The sequence below is a fragment of the Myotis daubentonii genome, chromosome 2 (assembly GCF_963259705.1).
Source record: "Myotis daubentonii chromosome 2, mMyoDau2.1, whole genome shotgun sequence".
Taxonomy (NCBI): domain Eukaryota; kingdom Metazoa; phylum Chordata; class Mammalia; order Chiroptera; family Vespertilionidae; genus Myotis; species Myotis daubentonii.
In genome coordinates, this window is record NC_081841.1 from 56,687,388 (window position 1) to 56,708,884 (window position 21,497).

The 21,497-nt window shown below is 47.0% G+C and overlaps 2 protein-coding genes and 1 pseudogene across 3 annotated transcripts in view; all 3 read right to left on the reverse strand.

Moving 5' to 3' along the window:
- TIMELESS (timeless circadian regulator) overlaps positions 1–3,910 on the reverse strand; it is a 35,154-nt gene extending 31,244 nt beyond the window's left edge. Inside the window, exon 1 of the mRNA XM_059683272.1 lies at positions 3,630–3,910. The gene's annotated coding sequence lies outside the window, so the exon portion shown is untranslated. The remainder of the gene's footprint in view (positions 1–3,629) is intronic.
- Positions 3,911–5,152: 1,242 nt separating this feature from the next.
- Positions 5,153–9,623, reverse strand: MIP (major intrinsic protein of lens fiber). Of its 2 annotated transcripts, XM_059683274.1 has the most exons (4): positions 9,228–9,623; positions 8,618–8,782; positions 8,149–8,229; positions 5,153–5,841 (listed from the first exon to the last, which is right to left on the reverse strand). In XM_059683274.1, exons 1-4 carry the CDS (start codon positions 9,585–9,587, stop codon positions 5,656–5,658), a joined length of 792 nt encoding a protein of 263 aa, XP_059539257.1. In that variant the 5' UTR covers positions 9,588–9,623; the 3' UTR covers positions 5,153–5,655. The 2 variants fall into 2 exon arrangements, with proteins under 2 accessions (XP_059539257.1, XP_059539256.1); XM_059683273.1 differs by lacking the exon at positions 5,153–5,841 and having other exon boundaries at positions 7,478–8,229.
- An 8,603-nt stretch (positions 9,624–18,226) lies between these two features.
- On the reverse strand, positions 18,227–20,141 carry LOC132226160 (large ribosomal subunit protein uL22-like; annotated as a pseudogene).
- Positions 20,142–21,497: the final 1,356 nt, after the last annotated feature.

The following is a 21,497-nucleotide window of genomic DNA, read 5'->3' on the forward strand; positions in this document are numbered from 1 at the left end:
TTTTTTAAAAAATAAATAAATAAATAAAATGCAGTAACGAAATTATTGAAAAATCCAGAAACTGATTTCTAACACTCAAAATAAAAATTAGGAGTACTATTTTTAATTTATTGTTTAATTTAATCTAGTTTTTTGATAATCAATTTTGCGTTCTATATTTATTTTCTTTTGCTACTATTATTATGGGACAAATTACATTCATCAACTGCTATTATCATTATGGGACAGAGGGAGTACATATTTCAAATGCCCACCCTGACTTCTTTGCTTCTAATCTAAGCTCTCCATTTGTATGACCGATAATCACTATTCTGTCCCTTAGTTGGTTGCTCCTCATTTCTCATTTGTTACCAATCTTCTCTTTATACTGACCCCATCCTCATGAGTTGCTCAGAGATCTTCTATCTTTGGGGGGAAAAAAACTTGACATAAAACAAAACATTTCCGCCCAGCCAGTGTAGCTCAGTGGTTGAGTGCCGAACTATGAACCAGGAGGTTACAGTTCAATTCCCAGTCAGGGCACATGCCCAGATTACGGGCTCGATCCCTAGTGGAGGAGTGCAGGAGGCAGATGAGTCAACTGATGATTTTTCTCTCAGCATTGATGTTTCTCTCTCTCTGAAATCAGTAAAAACCTATCTTAAAAAAACACACACCTTTCTTTGACCCCATATTGCCTGCTCCTCAAGAGCTGATGTCCCAAGGTCTGCACTTTTACAGTCCTTCTCCTCACTTCACACAGCCTCTTTTCGCAAACTCACCCTCTCCCACATCTCCAACTACCATCTCCGAACCATCAGCAAGCAAATCTGTATCTCTTACCCCTGAGCTCTCATGGTGCCATCCCACTTACACTAATGAACAGCACTGTCTACCTGTACACCCTGTGTATATCTCACACTCAGCATATCCAAAATTGAACACCCCTGCCCCAAATTTGTCTCCACTTATGTTCGGATCTTTCAGCAACTGACACTATCTACTCAGTTATTCACAGAAGAAACCTAGGAGTTATCCCAGATACGACAGGTCACCGACTCAGGCCAATTCTTCCTTAAATTCTCCTATCCGACCTCTGTCCATCCCCTTACTTCAGGTCCTGAGTATCTCTTGCTTAGATTATTCAACTGCTTCCTAACCGCTTTCTCTGCCTCCAGTCTTGTTCTCTTTAGTCTACCCACAATATGGTTACCAGATTTGGCTATATAACCACCTTGCCTAAAATCCTCCAATGGATACATAAAAAACTTCATAGTGATTGTCTCTGGAAATATTGGGGGTGGGGAGTCTGCAGGAGAAATATTTACCTTTCAAACAGTACCTTTTAGTACTATTTGAATTGTCTACCATTAGCATGCACTGCTATACAAAACAAAATTTCAGTGGCCGCTAATGTTTACAATGCAGAGTCCTTCATGATCTATCTGCTTTTACGCTTCTCTCTCAAGACATTCCTCTGTCTGGCCCTGGCGTCTCTTCACTCATCTTTTAAGACTCTGCCCAAATGGCACCCCCTCTTGACTCCTCCAGACAGAATGGACATCTTCTTTTGTGCCACATAATAGAGTTGCATCATGGCATCAGCTCATGTTGTACAGAACACTTAAACAGATTGTTATTAAAATGTCTGTCTCCCTCCATTAGCCTTAGATGCCCTAAGAGCAGGAACTGCTTCTTAGTCACCTTGAATTTGCAGTTTAGTTATTGAATCAAAATTTATGGGGGGAGGAGGGCTTGGATAAGAGTGTTTTAAAAATGCTCATCGGGTGATTCTAACTCAATCCCCCTTAACAACTGCACTATAATATAAACTCCTTGAGATCAGGAATCACTGTGTTCAGCACAATGTAGATGCTCAATATATGGTCCCTCATCTGAACCCAAGTAGACAAGTCTCAAAGGTGCGGAAGGAGCGGTTAGGGCTGACGCTGTGGACGCATCAGGATGTACCAGGATAGTGAGTGAAGCTGTGGCAGTAGGTAAGCTCACTCCAGAGCCTGGAGCGAGGAAGCCAAGGCAGGCTTCTCTGTCACACTGTAACTGCAGAGACTCATTTACACGTGTTTTTCCTTCCAGACTATGAGTTCCTTAAAGGCAGGAGCTCTGTCCTATTCATCTCTCTGTCCACCTGGCACTGAGCACAGTGCAGTGCAAGGTACATGTTAGGAACTCAGAAACATTTTACTGAGTTGTACCAGTGCGACTGGTAGCAGAGGTACAGTACTTAAAGGACACAAAGACGTGACTGCTTTGGCCTAGAAGAGCCAGGAATAGAGATTTTCAGAGGGATGACTGAGCTCAGTCCTGAAACAGAAGTTCACTTGGCAGAGAAGTGGCCAGAACTTCAAGTAGAGCAGTGGTTCTCAACCTTCCTAATGCTGCGACCCTTTAATACAGTTCCTCATGTTGTGGTGACCCCCAATTTCATTGTTACAAATTGAATATAATTAAAGCACAGTGATTAATTACAAAAACAATATGTAATTATATATGTGTTTTCTGATGGTCTTAGGCGACCCCCAGAGGGGTCACGACCCACAGGTTGGGAGCCGCTGAAGTAGAGGGAACAGCAGGAGCATAGGTACCAAGGCATGAAAGGGCACAGTGCAGGCACACCCTTCCCACGTGGCTGGGAGTCCAGTGCATGAGACAGGAAACATATTAGGGAGCTTTGGAAAATGAGGCTGAGGGTCAGGGTCAGGGCCACACTGTGAAAAGCCATGGACACCCAGCTAAGAATGCAAGCTGGTGGCCTAAGAGGGATTTTAAATTTAATCTCAAATGGCCAGATTGACTTTTTAAAAAATATATATTTTATTGATTTTTTACAGAGAGGAAGGGAGAAGAATAGAGAGTTACAAACACTGATGAGAGAGAGATGAGAGAGAAACATCGACCAGCTGCCTCCTGCACACCTCCCACTGGGGATGTGCCCGCAACCAAGGTACATGCCCTTGACCAGAATCGAACCTGGCCGACGTCAGTCCCCAGGCCGACGCTCTACCCACTGGGCCAAACCGGTCAGGGCCAGATGACTTTTTATGAAGGTAACTCGTGGCAGCATGAAAGGCAGAGTAAAGAATTGAGAGGCCCAAAGGAAGGAGCTTAATCAGTGGCTGGCGCCTAGTTAACAAACACACGCAGAGGCAGTATGTACCCTCAAGTTTTACACCCAAGGGAACGCAGGGGAGGGGATAAGAAGTCCATTCTATAAAAAAAAAACCCCAAGATATAAGTCAAGCGCCCTCTGAATTCTGCTCCCGCTGACCACCAAGCTGCACCCCTGTTTTTCGGGTCTGAACTGCATGGGCGTTCCGCAGTGGAAATGCCCAGGAACCTCTATTCTGCCTTCGGGGTTCCAAGCCCCATCCCATCACAGCCCCCCACCTCCACCCACCCACGAGGACCACGCTGTGCCGAGTGGCGCGGGGAGAAGGAAGGAGCGTCCCCGGCGCGTGGGAAACGCCCCGGCACCCACCTAGGACGCAGGGTGGGAGGCTGCGCGTGCGCGCCCCGCCCTTTGCCTTTAAACCCGGTGGCGGGAAGGCGGACTGAGCACCTCGCGGAGTGCCCCGAGCTTCGCAGGGACGCAGTTCTCTTAAGTCCTCCAAATCCGCACATTCACTCACCCGCTGCCCACCGGTCCTCGGGATCCCCGGGGAGCCCGCGGCCACAGACTTTCCCGCCACCGCGCTCGGCGGGACCAATCTCCGCCGGCGCGCGGCCCGGGGCGGGGCGGGGCGGCTGGGCTGGCCCAAGTGACCCTGGCAACCGGGGGTGGGGCCTGATGGCAAAGTAAGGAAAAGGGAAGGGAGTACAAGTAGTTTTATCTGAATCGATCCCCTACGTTGCGCCTAAAGTCACAACGCAATTAAGTTTCTGATGACTGAAGATACTAGGAATCAAAGTCCGATTAAATGTAAATTTACAAACATTCTTCCCTTCTCCTGGCCAAGTGGATTATTCCAAAGTCTTGCATGGCCAGTTAGCCGAGTTGGGCTTTATTCGGGAGGAAGAGCGGGGTTGAGTTACTGGGAAGAGGGGGCTTTTGCGGAGCTGGGGTGTCCGTCTCGCTGGAGGTATAGGTTTAAAGCTTGCGAAGCATGTAGGAGGCGCCTAAAAGGAAATCAGCAATAAATATTCATTGGTCCGTGGAGGGTCTCTTCTGGCCTCAGCTGAAATCAGTGTATTTTGCCAACAACAAAGAAGGTAGGGCTCACCCGACTAATTATCTCCTGAATTATTAACCATTTGAATAGAAGGAATCAATTTCTGGGATATGAGAGATGTTAGGAGAGATTTGATGAAGATGAAAGTACAACTGAGAGAAAAGTGAAAAGATGCACACACAAAAAGGAAATAAAACAGACTATAAAACTAGTGATAAAAGCAGAAAAATGCCATTTGAAGTCTTTTGATCTGCTCTAAATTATAACTCTGAGGGTGGCCTTGGGGAAAGACAGAAAAACAAAAAACCGAGGGTCAACGCCTCTCCCTCCTTCACCCCCCTCCCACCCCTGCCTTGCTCCAGGCATCAGCTTTCCTGTTTCTGCCTAGGATCTCTCCTGGGGCTTACGTAGGCCTGCTGGGGAAGTCAAGTAGAATAGTTAAAAATTACTTAATTTATCTAGATCAGCTGTGGGCAAACTAGGCCCGCGGGCCAGATTCGGCCCGTTTGAAATGAATAAAACTAAAAAAAAAAAAAAAATGACCGTACCCTTTTATGTAATGATGTTTACTTTGAATTTATATTAGTTCATACAAACACTCTATCCATGCTTTTGTTCCGGCCCTCCGGCCCAGTTTAAGAACCCATTGTGGCCCTCGAGTCAAAAAGTTTGCCCACCCCTGTCCTAGATTGTAGGCTCCCACGCCCTGGGCCTTGGCTGGTGAGCTCGCTCGCCCAGGGTCTCCGGAGACCCATCATGCCAGAATAACACAAAGCCCAGCAGTGGATGTAGGCAGGTTTCCGCGGGTTAACAGAGCGGCTCTGCCCCAGCGTTTACTTTTCTCAGAGCTACTGCCCACCCAAGGCCCTGGGGCAAGCAGCCCTGAGGTAGGTTGGCCACACTCTCCCTTTACCTTCCCCACAGCTATCTGGTACAACTGCACCCCGAACTGGGGCTAATAACTCCATTTCCTCTCTTCCTGCCCCTGCCCCTCTCCCACCCCCTGGAATGCCTTGTGTCCTCCACTTCTCTCCATCTGCCTCCTGTGAGGAGTACTCCCTGCTTCCCTGCTCTCTCAGAAACCTAGAACCTTACACTTGATTGGCGTGACCAGAAACTTCAGGTCCTGGTTTCCTGTGCTCATCACACTGAGAGGAAGGTGTAGGATGATACCTCTTCTCCCTTCCCTGCTTCTCCTGCCGCGCCCCAAACCCCAGCCACGTTCGCTCACATTCACACACACACAATCCTGCACACCCAGCGGCGAAGAGAGGTGGGATGCGGAGGAAGGGAAGTTTGCACCGACCAGCTCATGAATGCAACTTGAAAGATTTCACACAGCAAAAGGCAAAAAAACAACTCACACGTAAATTAAACAATAAAGAAGTACAAGCCCCTCCCCACAGCCTCCTTCTTCACCCAGGGGTGGCTTAGCCCCTCCACATAAACTCAGGAGCTTCCTACTCCCTCTGTTCAACGGGAGCGTTTACAGGGCCTGGGTCTTCAATTCAGCAGGCTCCCCTGTGCCCTCTGGTTGTGCACTGGGGTCCCTGGGCCTGGTGCCCTTGAGGACAGACAGCCTCTCAGAAACACTCTTGGGCCGGGGGAAGAGGAGGAAGTCGTAGAGGAGACTGCCCAGGCCCCCTCCGATGATGGGGCCCACCCAGTATACCTGTAGGAAGAGGAAAGGAGTCATCAGGCTTGGGGAGAGGACCAAGGGCAAGGCTGCTCCTTTCTCAACTCCACAGGCAGAAGACAGATGGATTGTCCTAGCCGGTTTGGCTCAGTGAATAGAGCGTTGGCCTGTAGACTGAAGGGTCCCAGGTTCAATTCCCGTCAAGGGCATGTACCTTGGTTGCGGGCACATCCCCAGTAGGCAGTGGTTCTCAACCTTGGCTGCACATTAGAATCACCTGGGAGTCTTTTTAAAATCCTGATTTCTGGGCCTCATCCTCCAGAAATTCTGTTTCTTTGTTATGGGGCGGGGCCACAACATGAGTAACAAAGAAACAGAATTTCTGGAGGATGAGGCCCAGAAATGAGGATTTTAAAAAATTCCCAGGTGATTCTAATGTGCAGCCAAGGTTGAGAACCACTGCCAGTAGGGTTTATGCAGGAGGCAGCTGATAGATGTTTCTCTCTCAATGATGTTTCTAACTCTTTATCCCTCTCCCTTCCTCTTTGTGAAAAATCAATAAAGTATATTTTAAAAAAACACAGATGTACTTGGGCACATACTTGGGCACTATTTAAACAGAAATCAGTGTTTGTTTGTTTTTGTTAATCCTCACTCAGGGATATGTTTCCATTGATTTTTAGAGAGAGTGGAAGGGAAGGGGAGAGACAGAGAGAAAAAAGTCATTGTGAGAGAGACACATCTTTGGTTGCCTTCCGCATGCACCCCGAGGGGGCTCAAGGATCAAGCGTGTAATACTGCAACCAAGGGATCTGTGTCCTTGACGGGAATTGAATCTGGGACCGTTCAGTCCACGGGCCGATGCTCTAGCCACTGAGCCAAACTGGCTAGGGCTGTTTGTGTGTTTTTAAACTCTAACCTGTTCCACTGTCTGCACTTCAAAATTCACCATTTTTTTTCTGACTCATCAAATTATTCCTTTATCCCATACCTTCTTAACACATGTACATTCTCTTTGTTGTTATTAGTTGGTACTAGTTTGCATATTACTTTGAAAATGTTTTAATTGTGAAAAAATGCACATAACATAAAATTTACCATCTTAATCATTTCTTTTTTTAAATTTACCTAAAAAAAAGAACTTGACTTGAGAGAGAGAGAGACATTGATTTGTTGTTACACTTATTTATGCATTCATTGGTTGCTTCTTGTATGTGCCCTCACCGGGGATCAAACTCACAACCTTGGTGTATTTGGATGATACTCTAACAAACTGAGCTAGGGCCCTTAACCACTTCTAATTGTGCAGTTCAATAATACTAAGTATATTCACATGGTTGTGCAACCAATCCCCAGAACTTTTCATCTTGCAAAACTGAAACTCTACATCCATTAACCAACAACTCCCATTTCCCCTCTCCCTACCCCATGTCAGCTATCATTTTGCTTTATTTCAATGAATTCTATTACTGTAAATACCACATATGGGTGCAATTATAAAGTATTTGTCTTTTTGTAACTGGCTTATTTCATTAAGCATAATGTCCTCAAGGTTCATCCATGTTGCAGCATATAACAGGATTTCCTTTTCTTGTAAGGCTGAATACTATGCCATTATATGTATATACTAAATTTTGTTTTTTCATTCATCTGTAAGGGACACTTGGGTTACTGTGAATAATGTGGCTGTGAAAATGGGTATACAGCTTTGAAAAAAATTATTAGAGTTTAAAGTGAAAGAATTTATTAGTGAAGCACTGAGACAGAGAGTGGGCTACTCCACAGACAGAGCAGCCTGAAAATGTTTTGAATTGTTTTCAGGTTTTGTCTGTCATATGGCCAAACAACACAGACAATGCATTTTTATTGAGGACTTATTCCATACCTGATTCTGTGCTATAACTTTCACACTTACTGTCCATAACACCTTGTTTTATAGTGAGGAAATGGAGGTGCAGAATGATTGTGTTCTTGCCATGGTCACGCACGAGGCTAGCAAAGTGCTAGAGCGGGGATGAGGCCCAGGCCCATCCTGACCTCTGAGAGCAGGAATGTTTGTCTTCCTGTTCAGTTGTCTGTCCTGACGGTGCTAGTTTTGGAATACAGTGGGTACTCAGTAAAATCCCCTAACTAACCAGTGAAGGAACAATATGTGCAAGAGCCTCTCTTCCTGGCAAAATAATGAATCCTGCTCACACAGGCATCCCAAACTCTGTGACAGCCCGTTGAGCTGAGTGCTGGTAGAGCAGTCAGCACACCCAGGTGGAAGCAGGAACCAAACCTGGAACCTGCATTCCACACCCATCCGGGGCCTCTGCATCTCGCTCCTCTCCCCGCACTCACCCAGTGGTTGGTGAAGTTTCTGGTGAGAATGGCAGGAGCAAAGGAGCGGGCAGGGTTCATGCCTGCACCAGTGTAATGCATCTGCAAAAGACACAGTTGTAACTAAGACACTTCCCCCACTCTCCCCAGCTCCTCTCCCCACAGCTCCCTTATCCCTGAGGGCTGGCCCCTTGCCTCTAGCAGCGAGCAGTGAAGGACAACCGCATGGGAGCACCACCGTGGAGTGGAGGTGCTGATGCCCCATCTGGGGATAGACTGTGGATCCATCAGCTAAGCCCACAAATACCCACAATTCATTTCCACCTTGGGTTCAAGAAAGACCAGGTACAGCAGCCACAAGAGAGAGTGATAAGGATTGATTCCTCTGGGCTCACTGATACAGAGAGGGGTGAGTAATGTTCATGTTTGATAGTTAGGTGAGAAAGGTTTTGGGGCCTTAAAGGAGTAGTTGCTTCCCTCTCCTACTTACCCCAAAGAGGTGCCCCAGGGTGAGGGAAAAGCCAACCGCCAGGGCCACGGAGCCCAGGCGGCCGTTCCGCCTCTCATCGTATGTAGCAAAGATGCAGAGCACCAACTGCAGCGTCAGGAGGATCTCCACCGCGGTGGCCTGGCCCACACTCACCCCAGGGTGCAACTAGGCAAAGGAAGAAGAGAGGAGGTTCAGTAGGGCTGTCACAGCATTGCCTCCTCTAGATTCCCCGGGCAGGAGCCACCCTCCTCCCTCTCCTAGAGACGAAAGATGATAGTAACTGTGTTTGTTTTCTAATTTCTCCTCGCGTTGGAAGCAATCGCACCCAGTTGTATGGATGCAGAAACTGAGGTCCCATAGGTAAAACAAGTCCTCAAGAACCTGCGAGGAATCGGAAGGAAAGCTGAGACGGGAACTCAGGTTCCTTGATTCTCAGTCCAGGGCTCTAGACTCTTATCCCTCCAAAGCACCTGCGGACCCTCCCCACCCTGAAACACACACACACACCCTCACACACACCATGTCCCAGATCCCCGGGGTCCGGGTCCACCTGCACCGGGCAGGGCGTCAAGGCACCAGGTTCCCGCAGCCCCGCTCAGCCGATCATTACCGTGTTAAGCGCTAGGTTTCCTCGGACAGCAGGTGGGGTAACACTGTGCAGCATGGCAGCCCCCACCACAGCTCCCAGGAGTTGGGCTGCCATATAGGAGAGGGCACGGAGCAGGGACAGCTGGGAGCCCACAAGGAAGGCAAAAGTGACTGCAGGATTGACGTGGGCGCCACTGATGTGGCCCACCGCCTGCACTAGCGTAGCCAGGGCCAGGCCAAAGGCCAGAGCCACCTGCAAGACGTGCAGGGGTCCCGGGCCCCAACGCAGCGAGGCCCCCAGCCCGAAGAAGACGTAGAAGAGGGTGGCAAAGAACTCGGCAAATATGGCCCTCCAGAAGGAGGCTGACTGCAGTTCCCACATGGCAGAGGGCAGGGGCACAATGCCTGGGTCCCTATACCCCCTTGGCCTGCTTTGGGTGGAGAGGCCCCTTTATAGAGGACTCTGAATCCCTGGGAGGGGCAGGCTGAGGGGCTGGCCCAGCCTCTTAACCCCTTCACAGCCGCAGCGGGCTGGCCCGCTCTCATGCCTCTGATAGAGCTGCTGGACTCTCCCTCCTCAACTGGGAGGTGAGCAGAGGCGTGGGTGTGAAGGTGGGGGTAGGGTCAGGGCTGGAGGGGCTCTGGAAGAAAAGGGCCAAGAATAGGGGGCAGGTCCTTTTCTTTTTATGTCAAAGTTAGGGTTCATAGTCCTGATTGACATCTATATTAGAACATTCCTCAACTCTGTGTGGAAGGTCAGGCAAGCTGAGTTCACTTCACGGACTATGAGAATGTGCTCCTGGGGGCTTCCAGACCCCGCTGAGTCAGCCAGGGGTAAGGGTGAGGGTGGGGGTCAGGAGTGGGGTGCAGCAGGGATGTTGGATAACTGAGAAGAATGCTTTCGTTCTCTGGGATTAGAGGGCCTTCTTCTATTGGCTGGTTTGCGCTGGAATCTGTGCACCCTGCAGCTCTGGGACAAGAATAGTTCTGCTGTGTCTGGCTTTCTCAGAGCCCGGGTTCCTGACCCCCAACCCATGCCAGCACCTTCCTTTCCCAACCCTCAGCCTGCCTTTTAGGCACAGAGACAGATAGGGGGAAGAAGCTACCTTCCATGGACAGGTTGGAAGTGAGGTTGGAGGACTGGGGAGAGGAAAAGGGTTAAATCCCAGAATCAGCTTTTACAGTCGCCTTCCCTAACTCTCGAGGTCCTAGCAGGAGGTACTGAAAGGACAGAAACAGTCTTGGCTATGAAGCAATGGGAGGGTTTAATGCCTCCTAATGTGGCTGTGATCAGGACACTGGAGTCCTAAACGTTGATTCTTTGGGAAAGGAAGGGGTGGGGATACGTGGGAAACAGGCTGGTCAAAAGAGAGAAAAGGACAGGACGGGGAAGGGCAGCTTGAAGAAAGAGCTTTGGTTGTGCTCGGGCTTGGGGAGGGTCTTGGAACCTGGAAGTGGGGGTTGTGGGGTGGTGAAGGCAAAATGGGAAACACTGGTATGCTTCACTGCCTCCACACTGTAGCAGGTCATCAAGGCCACGGCTTTTCTCGTGAAGCACCAGAGGAGAACAAACATGTGAAGGCTGGGCCCGCAATATTGGTGCCGAGCATCGGTCCCACCCAGCACGCCTGTGGGGAGAGAGGAGGCACACAGAGCAGGGCCGATGCTCCTCGCCTCCTCCTGTACCTGGCTTGGGGATGGACAGGCAGGGTAACAACAAAGGCGGAAGTTGCTGAGAACAGGTTAGAGGACACCCAAGGCAACTGGAGCTTCCAATTTCATGGAAGAGGAACAACCTATCAGGGTGTCTTGGAGTCTCATGTTTTATGAGCTTCACCCGTCTCCTGACTTCATGCCCAGTGATGCTCCCAGATGCCAGTCATCACTGCTGGACCCAGAGAGTGAACAGGGTTTGTGTTGCTTCTAAAAAGGGACCTCTGGCCCAGCTGGTGTGGCTCAGTGGTTGAGTGTCGACTATGAACCAGGAGGTCACGGTTCAGGAGGCTGCCAATCAATGATTCTCTCTCATCATTGAGGCTTCTATCTTTCTGTCACTCTCCCTTACTCTCTGAAATCAATAAAAATAATAAACAAACAAATAAACAAATAAAAAAAGACCCCTGGATAGGAGAGAGGTAGTACACATGGTATTAAGAGCAGAGACTTCAGCAGCAGATACTTGGGTTCAGATATAGGACAGAACTAGCTATGACTGCTGGTGGGAGTGTGAATTGGGATAACCATTCGGAACACAGTACAGCCACCTCTTGTAAAGGTAAACAAACACATGCTTTCTGACTCGGGAACTTCACTGCTCACTTATACACCCAAGAGACCTTTCTAAACCTCCACCAGGAGACATCCACAGAGCAGCACTGTTCACAACAGCAAAACACTTGAAGTAACCCAGGTGCCCATTGACAGGAGAATGGGTCAATAAACAGTGGTCTATTCACACAATGGGAATTATTCAGCAGTCAAAATGAGTGAACCCACAGTAATACTCAATAATAGGGATGAACCTTAGCAATAAAATATCAAGAAAATAATTGTGCCAGCAGACTATGCATGACATGATAGCCTTTTTGTAGAGTTAAAAAACATCTAAATGAAAATATGCTTCTCAGAATATTATAAATGAGATGAAACTACACACACAAAACATATATGTGTGCCTGTGTGTTGATTTCTGTGACTGTTAAGGTTCTAGTTTTACTTGTGGGTGGATGGTTAGTAATGATGATTAAGTATTATCTTAAAAAGAAACCAAGTAAGGGTGAGCCATATATAGGCCAACGAGGAGAGGATGTCATAAACAAAGAACTATTCTATACACTTGAAATCCATTAAGAACAGCAGCAACAACAAAAATCTTGGCTTTACCACTTTCTAGGTGAGGAAGCTATCCCCACTAAATATAAACTCCAGGGAAGTGGCGATGTGTCTGATTTGTCCATCACTGCAAACCCATGCTTGACACATTTATTGAATAAATTAATGTAAGCTCTCTGGGCGTCATCTTATCAAATGTAGGTAAAGGCCTAGTATAGTGCCTAACACAGAATAAAGCACTTAATAAATAGGAGCCATTCGACCAGGGTTTTATTCCCAGGAAGGGACTATCCCTAGCCCCCAACTCTGTAACCTCTTAAAATACGAGACAGAGGGCAAAGAGCAGCTAGTTTGGTTCCTTTATAGACATCACACAAAATGGTTAGATTTCTGCCCTGGCTGCTGTGGTTCAATCGGTTGAGCATCATCCCATGCACCAAAAGGTCACCAGTTCAACACGGTCAAGGCACATGCTGGGTTTCCGGCTCGATCCTCAGTACAGGGTGTGCAGGAAGCAGCCGATAGATGTTTCTCTCGTTGATGGTTCTATCGCTCTCTTCCTCTCCCTTCCTCTCTCTCTTCAATAAATACAAACATATCTAAAAATGATTAAATTTCCTTATTTGATGCTACCAACCTCTCTCCTTTATTCCTCATTAAACCTCCCCCTGGAGGACTGAACGCCAGCCCATTTCCTTTCACACCAGCCTCTCCACTCAGTGGAACGCCAAACTAGCAAACTAGAGATGAACTCTCAAAAACTCACTTGAGTTTTTGCATTGATTTAGATATAATTAGCATACTCAATGTTTTCTATTAGTCTAGTTCCTTAAAACACAAACACAAAAAACAACAACTGTCTCTCCCTTGAGGAGTAGACTCCACCCTTCCCCAAGCCCCCTGTTTGGTATGGGTGGGGTTCTTACCCATGCCGGCGCTCCAGCAGTCACCGAGAGACCCACCACCAGGCTGCCTTCCCCATCTAACCCTCCACATTGTGGGGAAGGCACAGCAAACACGGTGAGTACCAGTTGGAGAGTAGAGAAAACTCCATGCTCAGAGCTTGGTCTATATGAGTCCTCTTGCTCACCAGAGGAGACTAGAGATGCTAGGACAAAGGGTGGGGGGACACATACATCCTCCCTTTGTCCTCAGGCCCCATGATCCATCCACCAAAGAAGCTTTAAGCAAAGGATCTGCAGCAAGTCACCCAAATTCCTGAATTGCTGAACAAAACCTCATTGGTCTGTTTGCATGATATTGGCTCAATGAGAGGGTGCACAGAGCAGGGGTGCTCCCTTCTTTGTTCCTTCCTTAAAGTCTTTTTAAAAATATATATATTTTTATTGATTTCAAAGAGGAAGCTGGGGAGAGAGAGAGAGAGAGAGAGAGAGAGAGAGAGAGAGAGAGAGAGAGGTAGAAACATCAATGATGAGAGAGTATCATTGATCGACTGCCTCCTGCACGCCCCACACTGGGCATCAAGGCTGTAACCTGGGCATGTGCCCTGACTGGGAATCGTACAATGACCTCCTGGTTCATAGGTCAACACTCAAGCCCTGAGCCACGCCTGGGGTGTGGGGGGAGCTTAAAGACTTCCTTAAAGTCTTATCAGCCACACAACTCATTACCTACCTAGTGCTACCCTATTCAGGGAGGGGAGCTGCTGCTAACCTGGTTGACCAGCTGGGTTGCAGCCATCTGAGGCAGTGTGGGGTAGAAGAGGATCAAGGCCAGGATGGCTGCTGTGCTCTGGGTCAAGACAGAGGACACTGTTGGAGAGGGTCAGGCCAGTGGGCACAGAACTAACAAATGGGCCATTGGAATCTGCAAAGGAAAGTATCTTTTAAAGATTCCCTGGGAATGCAGGGGAATCATTAGCCCCAGGAATATAAGGAGGTCTACTCCTTGGATCATCCAGGACACGCCCCAATTCATCTTGGTATTCTTTTCAGGGTTTGCAAAGATGTTTCACTCTAGGGCATGTGCAGGAGGCAAATGCTTAGTGAAACACTCTCTCTACTTTTCCCTCTCTCTCTCTCTTTTTTTTTAAAATATGTATTTATTAATTTCAGAGAGGAAGGGAGAAGGAGAGAGATAGAAACATCAACGATGAGAGAGAATCATTGATTGGCAAGCCAGCAACCCAGGTATGTTCTCTTGACCAGAATTGAACCTCTGGGACCCTTCAGTCTGCAGGCTGACACTATCCCAGCCGTGGGCAAACTACGGCCTGCGGGCCGGATCCAGCCCGTTTGAAATGAATAAAACTATTGAAAAAAAAGACCGTACCCTTTTATGTAATGATGTTTACTTTGAATTTATATTAGTTCACACAAACACTCCATCCATGCTTTTGTTCCGGCCCTCCGGTCCAGTTTAAGAACCCATTGTGGCCCTTGAGTCAAAAAGTTTGCCCACCCCTGCTCTATCCACTGAGCCCAACTGGCTAGGGCTACCCTCCTCTCTTCTTGCCTTAAACATACAGACATTTGTGAAGGTTTTTTCCACTACGAACTATGAAAATGGAGAAAAGGGATTTGTAAAATAACAAACTTGGAGTAGTTACAAAGTTATGTTATGGCTTATAGTAGTAATCATCTTGGAGTCTCATCTATCTCTTGATTACTTGATTGAATTATCTCTTGATTACTAATGATCAGTCTTTCAACCTCTTTATATTCCTGGGGCTAATGATCCCAAGTTTAGTCCCCCCCTGTGATAAAGAAGGCCTCATTTCTCAGTTCCAGAGAGGTGCCACAGGGAGCATGATCCATACTACTAGGGGGCAAATGAGCTCAGGGAATCTTCAGGCAGAGCTATTTGTCTTGCACTATTTCTCCACAGTGGGTTCCACATGATTTACTGTAGCTACCTCTGAAGTGTCCAGGACTGATTCATCACCTTTCTGAAGCAACTCCGAGCCAGCCCACATCATCAGGACCTAAAGAATAACCCATGTTTGAGTTCCATCAAAATATCTGCCTTGCAGATCTTATAGGATTGTATGAGGATCCAATGAGATATGCCCAAGCAATATACATATGTTGTTAGCTGCCCTAAATAAACATATAAATGAGCTGATCCATGAATTAACCATATATAAATAATTTATAATTGCCAAGTATTGAACATCCTCTTTAGCGATTAAAATGTGCTTGAAGAGAGCTATGGTCCTGAGGGGCTGAGTGACCATCCATCTCTGTTTCCACCATGTGAAATGTCTATCCCAGCCCCATTCCCAGAATGCCAGGTCAGCATGTAACCCAGCTCCATTGTGTTTCAGCAGGACAAAAGCCCCAGCATAGCACAGGCAGCCTAGCAGCCCCTTTGGCTAGCTCCTGGCCCCCGCCCCCTTCTCTCTCTTTCTCTGGTTATACTTTGCTGACTGTTGACTCCTGGCAAAGTCCAGAATAATAACCAAGCTCTGAGTGCACCATTCCTCTCCCATCCATGGACCGGCCAGGGCTCCCAATGTTAGAAATAGGGTAATCCAAGAAATAGAGTGAAAATAAACTGGCCCATTCTGTTCTTGCCTCCTTCTTCCTTTCTTTACCTACCAAGTCAGATACAACCCCAAGCCAGGCAGACCAATGCTCACTATGAGTCAGGTTCCATTCTAAGCCCTTCATATGTGTTGTCTTAGGTACGGTAGTCCTTAGGATTGCACCTTCAATTTTCCCCACTTACTTAAGTTTCTACCCCCTCCTTGAATGACTTCACCTCTCTCTTGAAATGTATATCCACATATCTGCAGGACATTCCCCCTGGGTATCCCATAGACACCTCAAATTCATCCTATCTAAAACTCAACTAATTATCTTTCCCCCTTCCAAACATGCTTTTCCTTCTGTATCCCCTTGTTAAATCTGAAACCTATTAATTAACTTTCCTTCCCCCATCCTCTCATCCCATGTAACCAGTCACTAAAGCTCCATCAGCCCTGACCGGTTTGGCTCAGTGGATAGAGCGTCAGCCTGTGAACTCGGGGGTCCCAGGTTCGATTCCGGTCAAGGGCATGTACCTTGGTTGCGGGCACATCCCCAGTAGGAGGTGTGCAGGAGGCAGCTGATCGATGTTTCTCTCTCATCGATGTTTCTAACTCTCTATCCTTCTACCTCCTCTCTGTAAAAAAATCAATAAAATATATATTTTAAAAAAAACAAAAAAAAAAAACTCCATCAATTCTACTTCTTAGATAGCTGAGCCCATACCATGTCTCATCTGAGAAGTCCAGTGGCCTCAGACCCTGTTTCTAGTCTCATTCCCTTCAATTAATTCTCCATGTTGCTGCCAGCCTTATCTTTATACTAGAGGCCCAAGTTTTGTGCACTAGAGTGCACAAAATTCATTCGGGGTGTGGGGGGGGAGGCGGGTCCCCTCAGCCCAGCCTGCACCCTCTCCAATCCAGGACCCCTTGGGGGATGTCTGGCTGCCAGATTAGGCCCAATCCCCAGGACCCAGGATAGGGCCTAAACCGGCAGTCAGACATCCCTCTCACAATCCGGGACCACTGGCTCCTAACTGCTCACCTGCCTGCCTGCCTGATTGCCCCTAACTGCCCCCCCCCCCCCTGCTGGCCTGGTCGCCTCTTACTGCTCCCCATGCTGGCCTGGTTGCCCCTAACTGCCTCCCCCCTCCCGGCCTGGTCACTCCTCACTGCTTCTCCCTGCCAGCCTGGTCGCACCCAACTGCTCCCCCTGCCGGCCTGGTCACCCCACGCAGCCTGTTCGGTTGTCTGTTCAGTTGTGATGGTTGCTTAGGCTTTTATATACACTGAGTGGCCAGATTATTATGACCCATCAGTACAATGAAGTGAATTAGTTATACAAATAATCCTATCTAATAATGGACAAACATGGTAATTGACCATACCTCCGCTACGCTTCCCATTGGCTAATCAGCAGGATATGCAAATTAACTGCCAACAAAGATGGCGGCTAGCAGCCACGCAGCTGAAGCAAATATGAGGCTTGCTTGCTCCAGTGATGGAGGAAGCCAAGGTTCCCCACCTGTTCCGGCCCAGCTCTGAGCTCTGGAAGCAACAATGTTTCAATTATAGAAGCTAAACAAACCCCTGATACCTGCTTTCAGCCAGCCAGGGCCTCAGAGCTTAGAGCACCAGTGATGGCAACAGAGTTTCAATTATAGAAGCTAAACAAACCCAGATACCTACTTTCAGCCAGCCACGGCCTCAGAGCTGGAGCCGGGCCTCAGAGCTGGAGCCGGCTCTCAGCTCCAGTGACAGCTATAGAAGGTAAATAAATCCCAGAATAAAAAAAAAAAGAGGCTGGGAGCTTCAGTCGCTCGCCAGCCTGAAAACGGCCCTCAGCCCCTCACCCAGACAGGCCAGGCACCCCAGTGGGGACCCCCAACCTGAAGGGGGTGTGACCAGCTGCAAGCAGCCATCAGCCCCTCACCCAGGCTGGCCAGGCACCCAATGGGGACCCCCACCCTGATCCAGATCACCCTTCAGTGCAAACCAGCTGGCCCCCCCCTGTGTACCAGGCCTCTATCCTATATAGTAAAAGGGTAATATGCAAACTGACCCTAACAGCAGAAAGACTGGGAATAACTGGTCACTATGACACACTCTGACCACCAGGGGGCAGACGCTCAATGCAGGAGCTGCCCTCTGGTGGTCAGTGAGCTCCCACATGGAGGAGCTCTGCTCAGCAACAAACCAGGCTGATGGCTGCCAGTACAGCAGTGGTGGTTGGAGCCTCTCCTGCCTCCTCAGCAGCGCTAAGGATGTGTGACTGCAGCTTAGGTCTGCTCCCTGCTGGCAAATGGACGTCCCCCGAGGACTGCTGGGCTGCCAGAGGGATGTCTGATTGCCAGCTTAGGCCCAATTCCCCAGGGAGCAGGCCTAAGCCAGCAAGTGGTCACCCCAGAGGGGTCCCAGACTGCGAGAGGGCACAGGCCAGGCTGAGGGACTCCCCTACCCCCGAGTGCACAAATTTTTGTGCACCGGGCCTCTAGTAATAATAATAAAACCTTGCTTAGGAAGTTTTCAATATTCCATAGTTTTGGAAGTGTCAATGAAGTACTGGCCGGTCATAATAATCTAGCCACTCAGTGTATATAGAAAAGTAATTTTTCATTTCCTTGTATTCCCTCCAACAACTCCTGAATGCCTGAAAGATTTTTTCTTTTACTTTTATTAGTAGGATTTCTTTCATGCTGAATTTACTCCCAGGCCGTAAGTTTTTATTTCTTCAGTTTCTTCTGAGATATCTTTTTCTTCTGTGTAACTTCCTCTTCTGGTTTAGAAAAAAGCTGCCCCCCCCCCATCTCAATGTGGCAGGGAGAGCTCATGTATGAGATAATCTGCCCATGAGCTCTGTAAATTCTGTGTCGCATCTTGGGAGCTTTGTTCACCTGGATGGGCTCAGTGACCAGAGAATCTACATCTAAACCCCAAGTTCAGCATTACTCTCTGCATTTTCAAGCATGTGCAGCAAAAATTCAGCACTCTTTTTGGGCCATTGACCTTGTGTCCAGCTCCATTGTTTGGCCTAGGTCAGGGGTGGGCAACCCCTGGCATGCGTGCCAAACATGGCATGCCAGTAACTTTTTATTTTATAGATATATTTTATTGATTTTTTACAGAGAGGAAGGGAGAGGGATAGAGAGTTAGAAACATTGATGAGAGAGAAACATCGATCAGCTGCCTCCTGCACACCCCCTACTGGGGATGTGCCTGCAACCAAGATGCATGCCCTTGACCAGAATTGAACCTGGGACCTTTCAGTCCACAGGCAGATGCTCTATCCACTGAGCTAAACCCGTTAGGGCTATGCCAGTAACTTTTGCTGGCACACGAAACCCTCTCTTATAATCTTCCATTTACAATTTTTGTGAACATTTGAATGACTTAAATGTTAAATTACAAGGAACTGGCAAGACACTTGATGTTATGTTTGGTTACATAAAGGCTTTTGAAAAGAAACTGGAAGTCTTTAAGAGGGATGTGGATGGTGAGAGATTTAGATATTTCCCAAACCTCAAGAGGCACATCAAAGACCTCCCAAAAGATGACAGAACAGACTGTCAAAGCCTTCAAAAGCTGTTTTTAAACATCATCGAGTCAACTATTGAGCAGTTCTTCTCAAGATTTGCAAAATTCAGAGAACTGGAAGAGACAGCAAAATTCATGAGGTTTCCAGACAGCATAAAACTAGAGGAACTAAACTTACAAATGTTTTCATGGATAGACATGGCTGACTTTGAAATGCAGTTGATTGAATTTCAGAGTAGCTCAATTTGGAAGCAGAAATTTATTGACCTTAGAGTTGACTTGGAAAACATTGAAAAAACGCGATTAGAGACAGGAGTACCAGAGAGAAGTGTCAAAAACGAACTATTGAGGACTTGGAATGCCATTCCAGAAAATTTTTTCTGTTTAAAAAATTTTGCAACAGCGTTACTCTCCATGTTTTCATCCAGATACGCTTGTGAACCTTTGTTCTCAGTGATGAATTTTGTTAAGTCTCGTAATAGGAGTAGCCTGACGGATGAAAGTAGTAGCTCGTGCATATCTCTGAAGGTCACGAAATATAAACCTGATGTAAAATCTCTGTCATCAGTGATGTAGCAGCAAAAGTCCCACTGATAATATCAAATGGAGTCATAAAGTTTTCTGTCGGACTATCAGTGACATGTATACATTAAAAAAATAAATGTATTTTTCATCATCATATACTGTATTTTTGTTGCTCGAATAAATTTTATTATTTCTTCACGGTTCTTCACATACATACACCTTAAGAGATATCAAGTAGGCATAACATGTTCTCAAAAATTAGGATTAGTATGCAGAAGAATTTTGAGTCAGAGATTTTGCTGGCTTTGACACACACTCACAAAAAGGTTGCCCACCCCTGGCCTAGGTATACCTACCAACTCTACCATGGTAACAATGAAACAGCACACATCGCTTCTGTAATGTGGCATCCTTCAGATACTTGGTGGCTTTTCAGATATGGATACCTTTGATGGCCTGGGCAGTTTCATGAGTGTCCTTAAAGTGAACACGAAGATTTGCATCTCTTGATTTGCGTGATTTTGTGGGGTGTTCTGGGTCAAGTGAATAGTGAACCATTTTCCTGGGTCACCTCTGGCTACTTTCTGGAAGAGCTAAAAGATTCTTATCATGGTATATATGACTCTTCATAATCCAGCCTCAGCTTTTCCAACTGCTCTCCTTATCACCCCAGCATGAGACTCAGGCAATATTGTGCTTCTGTGGCTCCTCAAACATTCCATTCTGTTTCATAATCCAGTGCTTTAGTCTAAACTGTTCCCTATACCTTAAATGTCTTTCCCCCTTTGTTCATTAAATAAACTTTTATCACTTCCTAATTATTATGCATGGAAATGTTAAGAATTAATTACTTGTTCATTAGCAATGAGGCAGGCAAATCATGTGAATGATAGTGAGTTTATTAGATGGATAGTCCATCTGTAAAAGTGAAATAATGCAAGAGATGACAGGTAAGAAACTATTTGCTTCAGCTCTCACGATCTGAACATAATCCAGAAATTTTCCTCTCATTATTACCAAAATGCAAAAAGTACTGACAGAGGAGGATTTATCTGAAGGAAATTTATCCTCTACCCATTTGCTCCTAGGCTTAAAAGGAATAGAAACCTCGCCCTGCCGGTGTTCCTCAGTGGTTGAGCGTCAACCTATGAATCAGGAGGTTGCAATTAGATTCCGGTCAGAGCACATGCCTGGGACTGCAGGCTCTATCCCCAGTAGGGGGTATGCAGAAGGCAGCCATTCGATGATTCTCTCTCATCATTGATGTTTGTATCTCTCCCTCTCCCTTCCTCTCTGAAATCAATAACAATTTTTTTTTTTTTAAAAAAAGAATAGAAACCTCTCTTCTCACATATTAAGCCAGATGAAAAGGCTGTGCCAGGCTGACCCCTGCTGGAGCCAAGAAACCACTCTACTCCAAGAATGTGGGTACAAAATTTTCTCCCTTCATACTACTCATTATTTATTCACTCAAAAACAGTGAACACTCATCTGTACTGCTGGGAATACTGAGGCCCTGGGGCACAGAGAACAAAGGACTTAATTCCTATTCTTAAGAATCCACAATCTAATGCATGAGCTAGGTAGCTGCCTCTTTAAATGTTCTCTCGACAGCATTGAGGAGAAAGGGAGACGAGTTAGAAGGCCAATGCAGAACTCCAGGGACTCAGTGACAGTCAGTCATGTGAGAGGGGGACAAAGGTCTCGGACTTCCAGGTTTCTAACCTGGGAAACTGGCTGGTCATGGGTGGTAGTTCTCGGAGTCAGGGAATCTAGGAAGTTTATGTAGGAAGACAAAATAAGCTTTAGACATGTTAAAATTGAGGTGATGCCCTGGCTGGTGTGGCTCCGTTGGTTGGAGCATTGTCCTGTATACCAGAAGGATGCAGGTTTGATTCTGGGTCAGGACACATA